This window comes from Trematomus bernacchii, unplaced genomic scaffold (genome assembly GCF_902827165.1).
Source record: "Trematomus bernacchii unplaced genomic scaffold, fTreBer1.1, whole genome shotgun sequence".
Classification (NCBI taxonomy): domain Eukaryota; kingdom Metazoa; phylum Chordata; class Actinopteri; order Perciformes; family Nototheniidae; genus Trematomus; species Trematomus bernacchii.
The window spans coordinates 435,006-449,254 of NW_022987558.1; the positions used below are offsets into that span (position 1 = coordinate 435,006).

Sequence of the window (14,249 nt, forward strand, 5' to 3'; positions counted from 1 at the left end):
GTAAGAAACACACTGTGTCAATATTAATCTCCCTGACAGAAAGTCGAAATGTGGCATCTGTCACACATCATCTTCCCTCTCTGCTGTCTTTCTGCGGAGTGGAAAAAGATGGAGGGGACGTGGTTTTGGTGGGAGTGTTGGAAATTGAGGACATGGACCGGAAAGGACAAAGGATTTAGGGATTTACGAGAAATACTTTGTATGTTTTTATTGTGTCCTAGCATTTGGTATGGCATGCCTTTGGACATTCAAGCCTTTAGTTAAATAAAAGCACATTTCAAGGACAGTTGTACGCCATGGCTTGTCATGGGCACTTACATTAAAACATAATTTTAACATAAGTACTTGAAAGACAAACACACACAAAGATAATCTTCCTTAACAGTTAGAGAACTGGACTAACAATATGTGTTTAACAATAATGCTAAAAATATATAAGATGCATTTTTAATGTCCCTCTTGACCAATCTCTTCGTCTAAAACTTGAGTCAATAATCAATACACGGTAACTACTGTATGTACCCGAGTAATCAAATACCTCTTGTGTATTTCCCTTCGGCTGCAGCTTGTTATGATACTACTCCTTTTGTTGTGGAAATCTGTATAACACGGCAACGACCGATACAACATTATTGATTCATGTTATAGCAAAGGTAAATGCCTTTCGATTAATGTGAGGTAATCTGGTGCATTTGGGCAAATAATAGCAGTTGTTGTATTAGTTTTACATCTCATCCATAATTATCATGTCAAGTGTTTTGTTTAGACTGAGATATTTTCAACACGAACAAAAAGGCCTGGCTTTTCTATATTATCAAAAACCACCAAGGAATTGATCCCACTAACTTATCTCTGTAGCCAACGCACGGCATCGTACCTCTATATGTCATTGATGTAAAAGCTATTAAAAACTAAAACAGTGAACTACACCTTTGACCTCTGTGAAAGGTAATTTATTACAATTGACACTGCAGTTAATTTTGAGCCATTCCCAAGTGAACTGACTTGCTATTGTAAAAAAACTCACTATTGAACCGTATTTGTGGCTGAAAATAGTCCCCAATAAATCATTTGTCTTGTGGCATCGTTTGCTTATGATTTTCAAATGTTATCTTCAGTAGGAGTGAATGGGCTCTTTGCCAGTGAGTGCAACTCTCAGCCCAAAAGTTTAGAGATGACATTGTTAGTTTTTCTGTAACTCTAACAATATAGCGTTTAAAAATAACTCAAGTTTAGACAACAAAGACATTTTCGCACCTCATGGCCTAACTGCCACTAAAACTACTCCAGTCATGAAAACAGTGACATGACCTCCAGATTCAAACAGTGCATATTCAAGGTTAAAATGTGAGAAGCAACAAGTCGGTGAGGGATGAGCTTCTGACTGGAGGGCAGCAAAACTAATGCTGCTCCCATAATCAAATGCTTAAGGGCAGTCATCACAACACAAGATCTCTTGGTGATGAGATATAAAATGTCCTCCGATATTTCATCAGCTTTCCCATGCTTGAGGTTTCTCCTCCCCATGCACTTCCTCTATCCTTTATTTATCCTTCAATCATCCGGGACTCTCTTCTCCTTTTCAGCCCGTTATCTCTTTCTCCCACTCGTTTCACCCAGAACACTTTCCTTTCTTTCATCCTTTTTTCCCATCTGCTTCCTATTCCTCCCACCTCTCTTCTTCCTCCGCTTCATCCCTCCCTCCCTCCCTCCCTCTCGGTCTTTTGGACATGTCTCTTAGTCCTTTCTGTTTCCCTCCACCTCCACCATCCCCTCTTTTCCCCCTCTTTCCCCTGTGATGAATGAGTCTGTCTGCTGGGTGCAGTTCATATTTACTGAGCAGGGGAGCGCACACTGTCAGTCTCCGTCGCCCTCCACATCTCTATCTCTGCACTAAGGAGACGGAGGGGGCAAGAGGTTAGAGTGGGATGAAAGGAGGAGGGATGCCGTGGTCAAGAGATCCTCTCGGGCAGTCGCCACGATAGCGACCGACTTGGTGGAAAACACGTAGCGTAGTTTCTCAGTGCAAGCATTACAAGGTGGTTGAGGGAGAGAGAAATCTTCCTCACCTCTTGACCAACCTGTCAATGTGGTGATACTAATGGGGAATAAACAGCATCTTTGTATCCTTTATGTGTAACTCGGCAGCCCACTCTCAGCACTCAACATTTTAATGGCGTTTTCTCTCTCCTTCCTTTGTGTGAGCTATGCTTTTAGGCACATTTGGACTTGAGAGGGAGAGAAGTAAGAGCCGCTACCAGCTGCAGCTTACCAAAGGCCCACAAAATACCCAGTTTCATCTACGCCCACACACACCAGTGTGTTGCGGGGAGTCAAACGGTGTGTTTTGACCCGTGTTCTGACCCCTTCATGAATAAGAGGAGTGGATGTGGGCCTGCCGGAGCCCAAAGGGACAGGCCAAGAGCCGCTGCAAAGCCCTGCAGAGCCACCATCTCTTCCCACACACTGACCTCCGAGGCCAGCCAACACCAAAACCACCGCAGCGTGACGACACCGGTGACACCCAGCGCCAACGCACACAATGTGTTCCTCTGCCAAATTGACAAAATATAGACCGTAAATACAAGGAAAATTGGATAGCTCAAATTACATCACAAAAAGAAAATCCCCTCAACTGGACTTTATAAGATTCAATATGGGGTGATTCAATTCTCAGGCGGCAAGCTAAAACACTGCAGACTGTCTGTCAAAGGGGACAGATTGAAAATGTTTTTTTGCCGGTTGGCTCTAGGACAGGGAAGGGCTAAGTAAATGTAAGATTTTATGTTTTCGATTTGCGGATGATTTGCAGCAGACTCAGGCATCGTAGTGCATCTATATCGGAGATGATTAAACATTATGTCACTGTAAATATTCATATCATGTAGCTGTATGTCCGAATATAAGGAGGAGAGTGAAAGAGAATCAGGGGAAAATAGCAGCAGGAGAGGAAAAAGAGTAGAACGCTGAAAGAAGGGAAGGAAAGCATCATGCTATAATCATCTGAATATTAGGGAAAATTGGACACGGGGAAAAGGCGAAAATTGGATATGGGAAAGATTTCAGAGGAGCAGAGAGAAAAGCATCAAATGTGAAAACAATGGCCGGTATCAAAACGGATGGGACCAAATGTAGCCTCCTCTGGATAAATCACTGCTGTAAAATATCCTTTAGGAGGTTCTGAAAGCCATCGTCCGCAGACAAATGACGGGGTCAGAGGTCGTACACAGGGAGCACTATCAGCTGGGACAACACTGTCTATGATGGAGGAGGTATGATGGAGGCATTACAAAAGGGACAAAAGAGACCTTTTCTATATGCAATGCTGACCACAGGCTCATTCCACATCATAGTTCTAACAAATTGGCAAAAAACTTCTGAGCGGGAGGCATTTCCTGAGCTCGCCTATTCCCCGAAGCATCCTTTCCACAGCTATCCATTTCCCCCTGGTGCCTCAAGAGAGGAACTGCCGCTGCTTCGCCGAGGCCTTTCAGGGAGAATTCACCCGCTCTGAGGCTGATGGAGGCCTCAAACTGTGATGCATCCGGCTATCACCCGCCACACGATGAGACACGCGCGCACGCAGCACGGAAGGGGTAAACAGTAACACCTTTATTTATCAGGATGCATTCTCTGTGTTTGTGTGCTGCAGTATCCCCCTCCCCATCCTCCACCACGGATCATATTTGTCCATCTGCCTGCCACGCCGATGGAACGGTCCAAAAACGGCTGCTGTGCAATCTATCTCAATTTTCCAAATCTATTAACTTTCTTTGTGTGGCCTGCCTCTCCCCGAGCCCGATCTTTAAAAACCGTGGTTGTTCAACAATTATGATAACTGCAACAGGGGGAATTAGAGAATCCAGCCATTCATCTCTCTGCCCCTCCTCCGCACAGACATGACGCGGCTAAATGAAAAATGGACACGCTTTAAGAAGTATTGATTCCAGCTTTAAACAAAGGTACAGTCAATATTATTTACTCCTAAATATATCTTTGTTATCTGCGCTGGAGTCGTAGTTACTGCTCTGTCCTCGTAATTGCGGACATAAAAATAATAGACCAATTCCCACCGAATTGACCGAGACAGGTCTGGTTGTGGCCCTCGTCCTAGTGATGCATATCCTGGGTGTAAACGAATGTGCGGGGAAGATCTTCCTCTGATGAAAGCCCTGCTCGAGACAGATATATATTCCGATGCAAACGGGGGATGAAATGCAATGCGAATTTAAAAAAAGAAACCATTACAATATATTTCAACGGTAATCAGAAACACTATAAAGGCAATCATCTTCTTTCCATTATTGTTTTTCATGCAGTATCACAAAAAAATGGTTTTCCTGCCTCAGAGGTTTGTCATGTATAGATTTTCTTGTTTCTTTTCTCCTCGGGCTTCTGCTCTCATGTGAAAAACACAAGATATTTTGTTGGTAGCTATATATTATTTATTTGTGTCATGCCATGCTTCTTCCTGTTAAATCAGGACTTAACCTATATTAGTTTATCTTTTAATGGATCATGGATCAACTCATAATTTTACATTTTCTGATGAACTCTGTACAATTAAAGCTTTCCAAAGATCTTGGACATTATGGACTATTAGCTGCATCAAAGTCTGGAAAGTACTAATGCATTCTGGTCGTTTAATTACTCGAACAGTGGTTCTTTAACTGTGTACGACTGCATTTTGGGACAACCATACATCATTGATGCAATATGAAACTGTACAAAACAATATGAATGACATTGTATTCCCCTGCAGAGCCGTGGTTAGCCTCTTTCCCAGCTAGATTTGCATGATGTGTGTGTTGTTGTTTTACAAAATGTCTAATTAATTCTTGATTTCTTTTGTTAATTAATATATTAATGAGTAATATATTAATCTATAACATTTTATTTGGCATTGGATGTATACAGTTTACAGAATAAAACAAGTGATAACAATTATAGAAGCACATTTGCATGGATATGAATACAGGTGTTAGCAGATTCATGCATGTGTGCCTTGGGGACAACATTTTCAAAAGTCACTTTACTAGAGAGTACTTTGAGGACTGGTATCTAGAGGACCAAGTATACCATAGTTATAATCCCGGTGATGATGGTTGACAGGAAGCCAGAGTCTGAAGGATTTGTGCAGCACGGACAAATATTCAACTCCTGCAGAGACAAATCTGGGGAGAGAAGAAAGTTTAATTAGTAAACAATTTGGTGTAAAGTGACCGTGACAGAATTTAAAGGCAGGTAATAATGAATGTATATATTATTAAATTCCAATTAGAGAAGACATCCTACTAGCCTTTCCAAAAAGTACACACAGCATTTATCCATGTTTGGCTGGTCGCTTTCATTTGACCTATGATTATTTATAAGTAGACACACATAAGTGCACTAGGAAAATACAATTTGAATCTTGGTACAGTATACTGCATATTTCTTCTTACCATTTCCTATTATTAATGCCAATGACTTGTATGTGTACAGGAAAGCATGTTGGTGTCATATTTTATATTCCTAGTACTGAATTTGACAACTTTTGACATCCTATTAAAGAGCGTGGAACATTTAATTTGTATTAAAAAAGAACCGCACTAAGCTGATGTAAGTCCTATCAGATCGATCTAAGGGTGTACAAGTTAACTATGAAATTAATCCTGAATGTCCTGTATGTGGAACTTGCATTTTGCTACTATATAATAATAATAAGTATTTATATAGTGCTTTTCCTGGTGCTACTTCTGTGTTCTCTCTTTTTTTCCCTTTTGTACACTGTAACATCTACCATGGGAAGATTTTTCTAAAAAATGTAGTCTACTCAGTCAAACGACTTCTTAAAAAGTTAAGCATATCACCAGAAAATAAATCACATCACCCAACCGTCCACATGCTAAATCTCCACTGTAAGAACTTTCCCCTGACCTCTTTTAAGGACACCACAACTCAACTTCTCTGTCTACAAAACATACTTAATTTAGATTTTGTCAAATTGTTCATGGATGTTGATTAAACAAGTCAGGAAAGGTATTTACGGGGAACAACAGTTGGTATAATGTCTATCTGGTTTCATTTATGTTAGCAGCAGGATAACCTAATGTGCCTTGTAGCCATGACCAAAATAGTTTTATGCATGCAGGGGATAATAGACTGCTTCAGCAGCAAGTCAAGCAAAAAAATAAGCATAATTTGTTTATTTGCCTGCCACAGGGTAGTCTTTTATTAACTTAGATCTTATTCGGTGAAGGAACAATGCAGTGCAGTTATTAAAACAACACATTCAAAATGTAGTAACCGTAATCACATTATTTAGTTGGTTGTTGTGTTTTTAACAAAGTAGACATCAATGTACGGTTCAATTGTCAATTAGAATGTAATCATATCCTCAAAAGAAATCTGTACTAGTCCGATCAATAAATACATATTCCAATGAGAAAGGCTTTAAATATTTTTGTCTACTGATTAATGGACACTTCCCCCCCCCCCCCTTTATTATATATTTAGTTGTTGTCTTTGTACTGTTTTGTTATTATTTATTTTTGTTTTGTCCTGTTAGTCTGTACAACCCTCTCTTACATTTTGGCTACATGGTCTGTTTTGGTTATAATTTGTGGTTTGAATATTGTACGCCTTCAAGTGAAGATCTTCTATGTGTGGCTTGTCAATTGATGTTCAATAGTAGAGACTAAGATGAACACTGGTATCTTTGAACTGTTCAATCTAACCTATCAATGCACCAAATGTCTTTTCTATGTGTCTTCAATACAAATATATTTAGAAAAGAAAAAAGAGGCTTTAAATAAAGCATCTCGCTGCAGTGAGGAGGATTAGTCAAAGATCAGATGTGAGGTGGCTTACTTGTGTTGCTTTCCTCTGCCTCGGCTGCTGGTGTGTCCTCGTAGTGTCCAGTTAAGCGTGGCTCAGTCTCTCCCTCCACAAATGCCTCCAGGCCTTCAAATTCCCAATTCCCAAACTTTGTTACATGGCAGATTTCACGTGTCTCAGGGTCTGCTGGCTCCTCTTCCACTTGTTTACAGTACAAATCAGTGCAGCTCATACTCCCCTGTTCATGTTTCAACTCTCCACACTGTCCAGTGCAGAAAATAGGGCGTCCTTGTTTTCTTTTCGCAGATCTGATAATGTTCTAAATAAGGGACAATTCATTTTGTTTTTTAGGGCACATTCCTTCAGAGTGATGCTTTAGTTTTAGGGGTTCCTCTTCTCTTTCTGGGGACAGTCAATTATAGTTTGTACATCTTGGATTGTGTCCTCATCCCGTTATGGTTCAGTCTTTTTAGGGCAAACTGGTTCCCATATGAAAGAGTGGATCTTACTCTTACATACCTCTGTCTTCGGTGTGTGCAGTCTTTTGAGGATGTTGAATTCCCGTTTTAGCAGACTGACTCATCTTAGCAGACTGACTCATCTTAGCTGCTGCCTTACTCTTCAGTGGAGAGGAAATCTATAGACCTGTAGATAAGAGAAAGCATAAGTCATGAACAAGAAGCCAAAGCACTTAGTATTAAGCAAAAAGGAACAAAAGGCAATTTGTTATTTTACCCATTTACAAGCTGAAAGCACACTATATTATGAAAATGTGTATTTACAATGTGAATTAAGCAATAGCTTAAACTGCATATTATCTGTCAGTGTAATGTAAATATGTATTAACTTGGCTGTTTAACTTTTGTGCAAACAAGCTGGGAATAAAACACAATCTTTCAAAAGCAACAGTAGGCCAATCTTATAAAAAATATCATTATGTAAAATATGCGGAAACTGTCACTAGATCGTCATACGTCAGTAATGTAAGAAGTAGACGGAGTAAAGTACCAACTGCAGCTTTGATGTGCATCTAGCCACTAGAGGTCTCTGTATCTGAGGTTATATCCTTTCTGTAAAGAAAATATAGACTTGGTATTGCTGAGATCATTCTCCAAATGAATATGTTACACTATGTTTGCAGCTATGAAAGCCATTCTCCCATAAGTGCGCATTTAATATATTGTTTATGCAATCAAAATGTGTCAAATCCCCTCATTTCATTTTAAATACAGAGAGCAAATGATTGATTATATGACAAACTGCAGAGGCCAATTCACAGTAAACATGTGATGCACGACCAGGAAATATAAAAAGAGCTTTAGACATGTTTGTCAATAAAGCATGTCAATTATATGGGACTATACCAGTTTGTATAGATATTTCCTGTTCATTCTAACAGCACTTTCATGTGGCCCGATTTTAAAGACCATCTAGTTTTAGGCCTAAAGATAATGAAGTTCAGCTTTATGGAGAATTTTGTTGAAAACATAATTCGTTTTTCTGTTATTCCAGTTAAAACGTGTCTTTATATCAAATCTGCCAAATGCTGGAGACACTGTTGGCTCTCTGAGGGAAATCATTATGTTATATTCTGGTCTTGTACATTTTTAATTTCCTTTGGTTGTTGAAGTTTTGCACAAAGTAGTTCATATGGATATTGCATACCAGAGAACCTTCATTTGGGCTACTTGCTATTGGAACATGTTACTTACAAATGTTGGATATTTATTTCAGATTATTCTTAGCACAGTTGATACGAAAGGCATAACTAAAAAAGTGGCTTTTCATCAGTTTTTGGTTAAATGATTTAAGTAAAAAACAATATTTGCACCGGGGCCAATCACAACCTTGTTACGCCACTGCCATAAACTATTAACGTACAGTTTGTTGAACACTTCGACAAAGATATGAGAAAACTAAATTTACTTACGGATCATGCAGCGGATTAGGAGGTCCTTCAATCGGGTTCTTCAGAATGAGCCTTTACTTTAAAGGCTTAAACCCTTGCCTTCAGAAAGCTTGTCAATTTAAATTTAAATATCAGCGTTGTTAGCTACGTTAGCTAGCTTGTTTTAGGACTGCATTAGCCCCACTTAAAGAGTTTAATTTCAGTTAAAACATTTACTTTAGTTCAGCCTTCTTTTGTCTGCTAGTTTATACATATTAATGGTCACGAAACTCATTAGTTATACGATGAATAAAGCTCAAATTGTTGTGAATTATTGACTGTTGAGTTTACTGATTTATTGGCAACACAAACAAACTGCTGAATTATTGTGCGTATATTTTCACCTGAGCGCCGTAGACGGGCTTCTCCGCCTTGACATCTAGGGCGGAGCTTATACGTTAAGCACAATGCTAAAGAGGAGTGACCCGCCCCGCCGGGTTACGCCGTGCCTTGGACCAACGGTCAATGAACTACACTGTAAACAAATAGTGCAGCATACTTAGAGGGAGCTGTCTATACAATTATCTATGGTCTATTGCAAGTTATCAGCAATACTTTGCAGTGCTAGTCCTATTTTTATAATACCGAATCCCCTTTTGTGTGATTTTGCTTTTATTAAGCTTTTAACAATTATTTCTTTATATTTTGTTGTATGTGCATGTAATTTATCTGAAAAATGGGTACCAGAAAACACAACCAGGTTTAAAAAAAGAAAAGAAAAAAGGTTTATCCAAATTCAGTAATCTTAATAAATCCATTATTTTTTTATCATGATTAAGTCAAATCAAATCTCTAGTTTTCAGTCTTGCGTGAAATATGGGCATCCTTATTGTGGGCATTTAACACTTTTGCACAAAAGGCTTAAAATAATTTGCTCTCTCCCAGTATCTTAAGACACAGTAGCACACAGTGTTCATGCATTCATCAAATAATTTATTATATTTTTACAAATAATACAGCATTTTTCTGTGAAACACACAACCGAACATTAACAGCATGTCTCCATGAACTTTGCCTCACACGATGACAACAAGCCTTCATTTTAAACCGGTTTTTCAAAACCGGTTTATCATGAATCTAAATTTAAATCATACGGGCGCTGTACAATAGCTGCCCACTGTGGCTCCTAGTACTATGATGGGTTAAATGCAGAGAACAAATTTCACTGTGTGTGCTGTGTGACCATTAAAGAGGGTTTAATCCCTCCGATTCTATCCATCTATCTACAAGGCCTGGGATAATGCTTTAATAAAGTTACATGCAGTAACAAAAATGTCCATATGTGTGTTTTTCCACTTTTCTTTACAAGTTAATGTTATCCGAGTGACGAAATGTACAGAAAAATTATATAAATAATCATATACGGATATGAGTTTTGAATTAAAAAACGTACATACATCTCTAATAATAACCACTTCAAAATCAGTATAGCTTATTTATAATCATGTTGTTAAAGTCAGCGACATTTAGCCACGTGCCCAGAGAGATGGTGAGAGCGAGCAAACCTGCGCAGGCAGTTCGGGCAAGAATATGGCTTCTCGCCTGTGTGGGTTAACATGTGAGTTTTAAGATGTCCTGACAAACGAAAGCTTTTTCCACATTCTTCACACGTGTAGGGACGCAGGTTGGTGTGACTCCTCCTGTGCTTACCCAGATCGCCGGACGAGGTGAAACGATTGTGGCACTCTGGGCATTCAAAGGGCTTTTCCCCAGAGTGTATCCTCTTATGCTTGGCCAGATCACCTGACTGAGTGAAACTCTTGTCGCATTCATTGCATTTGTAGGGTTTCTCTCCAGTGTGTATGCGTTGGTGGTTCCGCAGATGTGATAGGCGAATGAACCTATTGCCGCAGACTGTGCAGTGGTAAGGTCTTTCTCCGGTGTGTGTGCGCAGGTGTATTTTCAAAGCCCCGATGTCTCCAATCTTCAGCCCACAGTCACCGCACTGGTGAGCTTTCTCAATGTTATGGATTTTGGAGTGAACCCCGAGGTTTCTCTGGGTGATGAAGTCCTTCCCGCACACATTGCAGTGAAAGGGTTTCTCATCGGAGTGCGTCCTAATGTGGAGAGTCAGACTCGACTTGAATCCAAACTCTTTTCCACATTCAGAACAAGAGTATTCCTTCTTCCCCGAGTGTGTGGTTAAGTGGCACTTGAGGTGATGCGATCTTAAAAAGGCCTTCCCGCACACCTGGCATTTGTAAGGCTTCTCCCCTAAGTGTATTTTCATGTGTTGCCGCCACCCGCTGCGCTCCACAAACCTCCTGCCACAATCCTTGCAGACATACGGCCGGTCACCCGTGTGTGTGCGCATGTGATCCTCCAGGCTTTGAGGTGTGCCTATCATCTTGCCACATTCTGGACACTTCACACCAACATCCAGACAGATTGGCTTATCCTCGGATTCTGTGTTTTGCTGCTCATGACACAAATGCGGCCCTTGACCCCAGGTAGCTTTGAAACTCTTCCCACACTTGGCGCAGCTGAGATGTCCTCCTTTGGTCGCCACGGACATGCTGTGCCAGCGCTGACAGTGATTCTTCAGATTCTTCAGGTACTGGAAGCTGCGCGCACATGTCGGACAGGGGAAGAGTCTGCGAGGAGGGGCAGAAGGGTGGGCTTCACGTATATGGAGCCTAAGGTGTACTTTAGATGTAAAGGTGCTGCTGCAGGCGGTGCACGGGTGTTTGGGGATGAGGTTCAGTGTGCGGCTTGAGAGGCATTTCTTTAGTTTGGCAAGATACTCCTTCTGATGGACCCACTTGACATGCTTCTCCAGGAAGTCCAGGTCAGTGAAGGAAACATCGCAGTGAGGACATGGATAGAAGTCAGACGATGACTCTGGGGAGGAGAGGAAGACACACAGGAAGCAGAGTGCATTAAATAAAGGTGGTAATTATGATTTTCAAACTTCCCTATTATACAGACAACGTGAAAAATACTTAAAGGACACCTATCATGCTATATTTTAACAATATATTGTAGGGCCATACCTATATAAAGTATATAAATATAGTTTTTTTTTCAAAATACTAAACAGATCCTGCATTTTAGCCATGCCTCATTTCGCTCTATTTGCTCTTTCCAGCACTGTTTTTGCAGGGGCCTGATTCTGTGAGCTGCAGCTGACCACGCCCCCCTGCAGGAGAGGGGAGCGTGCTCTGAACAGCTGCTGGGCTGTCAGAAGAGGGGGAGAAAAATAGATCTCCGTCTTCCGTGTTTTATTATATAGAGTCGTTATTCATTTGTTTTAAAGCTCAATAAATAACAAAGAAGACCTTTGACCGGCACATTTCTAATTTTGTCCGGAAGATTTAAACTTTAACGGACATCTTGACCGGCGAAAAAAAAACCTAACTGAAACTCTGCCGCACGGTCCCCTCGTTCCTTGGAAGAGGCGGAGAGGTGGGTGTTTGTCATCTGCTGGTGGACTAACCGGAGAGAATTACAGTGCTTGCCTCGACGGGGAGGGATTGCATTGAATTACAGCAGCGGGAGCAAAGGCTTGCCTCGGGGAGGGAGAAAAAAAGCCACAGCCATGCGCGGGAAGTCTTCTTCGCTGCTTTTGTGGCAGACTACTGCGCCACTTACAGGCCTGGCATATGTACTACAGCGTCTCCAGCGCTTTCGAGCGGCAATGGCCGGCCGTGGCCCAACCCCACATTTCCCTGATAGGTGGAGAGTTGGCCCAATAGCCGTAGCGCCACTGTCCTGACGTCAGTAACGTGTTCAAATCTGGATCAGTTTTTATCAGATCCGTTGCAGCCCCTTTTTTAGAGATTTGGGTATGGAGGAAAATAGAGAGGGTTGTGTTTTCTGACACTTGGTGAGTTCCCTGGAACAACGGGGACACATATTCATGTATAAAAGACGTACAAAAGTGCATTTTGCATGATAGGTCCCCTTTAAAAGTTATGAGCAACAAAATAAGCCTATTGCATTAATAATAAACAGTATGTAAATAATATTCTTCTTTCAAATTTTTTTGCTGTAATTTGGCCCTTCATATGTATATATTTTCTATTTTGAGATGTTTCTATTTTATGTTGGTTTATTTATTACTCTTTTTTTCATTTTCAGATGTGCAACGCATTGTTTTAACATGCCGAGTCTGCTGAGACGAAAAATGTAGTAAGTAAATCCAGTCTTATCTTATCTAAATATATATAAATATTGCAAATTACCAATTTACAACATGACATATGAGTTACATAAGCTGCAGTGCCACAAATGGCAAAGTACTGGCTTTATCTTATATTGCATTAATACTTATACATTTTAAAATATTTGATAACCTGCTGTTGTATTAGTGCAATGAAGAAACACACTTTTTAATATAAAAGAAACACCAAAACGTCAATAATATCCAGGGATTGCCTGTTTTTTATAAACTACAGATATCCTACCTTTGCAGTCCTTCTCTCCTTCTCCATAATCTCCCTTGATGTGTATTGTTGCCTCCCCCCCTCTCTGCTGCTCAATGTGTATCTCCTCTTTTATCCCTGACTCTGGTTCCTCTTTGACAGCAGCCTCAGTGACATCTGGATGATGCTCAAAGTCACACTCTTCCTTGATGTGTTGCTGAACATCTGGCATGCATGCCTCAGTCCCATCCTTAGTGTCTGAGCAGCATGATGAGGGTCCATTGTGCTCCTCACTGATCTCCTGTGAGAGTGGTTCCTCCTTGATTTGGATGATCAGACCCGCTCCATTAGTAAGGTGCACTTCCTCCTCTGGTTCACATTCAGTCTTAACTACCACAACATCATGTTGTTTCTCTCCTCTCATTGCTTTGTTTTGCAAAGACTTCTTCTTGGTGGATTTCATCTTCATATGGTCACCATTAGGGTTTCGTCATTTAATGTGCTGCGAACAAGAGGGACACATTGCTGAGGTTAATTTATAGTACAGAAAAGGCAGTAACATACAATACATTTGCATAAATACACGACACAAGTCTTCATCTTCTCCATATTTCTGTTATCTACGGGTTAGCATCATAGCTAAGCATCACTAACGCCTGCATTAGCCTAGCAACGGGGCTAGCACTGTGGGTCATTTACCGTTAAAACCGTTTTCTTGTAGCTAGGCAACTGTCAATGTTATTATGGTTAATCAGGTGTAAAGAAAATACTGACCGTTGATAGTTTCGTCATTCAGTCAAAGCTGCTTTTTAATACCTAAGCAGGTTAACGTTTAATAAATGGCTAGAATATAACACAGGAAGAGCAGCACACTTCCTCCTGCTCCGGCCAATCAGCGCAGGTCACTGATGTCCAAGTTACATCACAGGATTAAAGTAACAGCAACACAATCACAAACACAACCACTGCCACTGCATTTTATTAAATAAATAACTAAACATGTCTTATAATGCACTGTCACTCTTTTTCTTTTATTTAAACCTGTCTTATTCTACTTTATCCTTCTTCTTTGCATTCTCTTGGCTTTTTTTAATTACTTTTTTAAATGTAACCTTTAA

The 14,249-nt window shown here is 40.4% G+C and overlaps 1 protein-coding gene and 1 long non-coding RNA gene across 2 annotated transcripts; both read right to left on the reverse strand.

The window, feature by feature from the left end:
• Positions 1 to 4,910: 4,910 nt before the first annotated feature.
• LOC117477292 lies at positions 4,911 to 9,085 on the reverse strand. Its single transcript, XR_004555329.1, has 3 exons — positions 8,750 to 9,085; positions 6,853 to 7,464; positions 4,911 to 5,174 (listed from the first exon to the last, which is right to left on the reverse strand). It is a non-coding gene; the product is annotated as an uncharacterized LOC117477292 (long non-coding RNA).
• Positions 9,086 to 9,687: 602 nt separating this feature from the next.
• On the reverse strand, positions 9,688 to 14,026 carry LOC117477241 (zinc finger protein 2 homolog). The gene is made up of 3 exons (XM_034123904.1): positions 13,906 to 14,026; positions 13,174 to 13,633; positions 9,688 to 11,608 (listed from the first exon to the last, which is right to left on the reverse strand). Exons 2-3 carry the CDS (start codon positions 13,598 to 13,600, stop codon positions 10,224 to 10,226), a joined length of 1,812 nt encoding a protein of 603 aa, XP_033979795.1. The 5' UTR covers positions 13,601 to 13,633; positions 13,906 to 14,026; the 3' UTR covers positions 9,688 to 10,223.
• Positions 14,027 to 14,249: the final 223 nt, after the last annotated feature.

Coding starts and splice junctions, on each gene's coding strand:
- LOC117477241 (XM_034123904.1), bottom strand. CDS start 13,600: ATGAAGATGAAATCCACCAAGAAGAAGTCTTTGCAAAACAAAGCAATG. Junction 11,609..13,173: donor AGGAGAGAAGGACTGCAAAG/GTAGGATATCTG, acceptor TCTCCTCCCCAG/AGTCATCGTCTGACTTCTAT.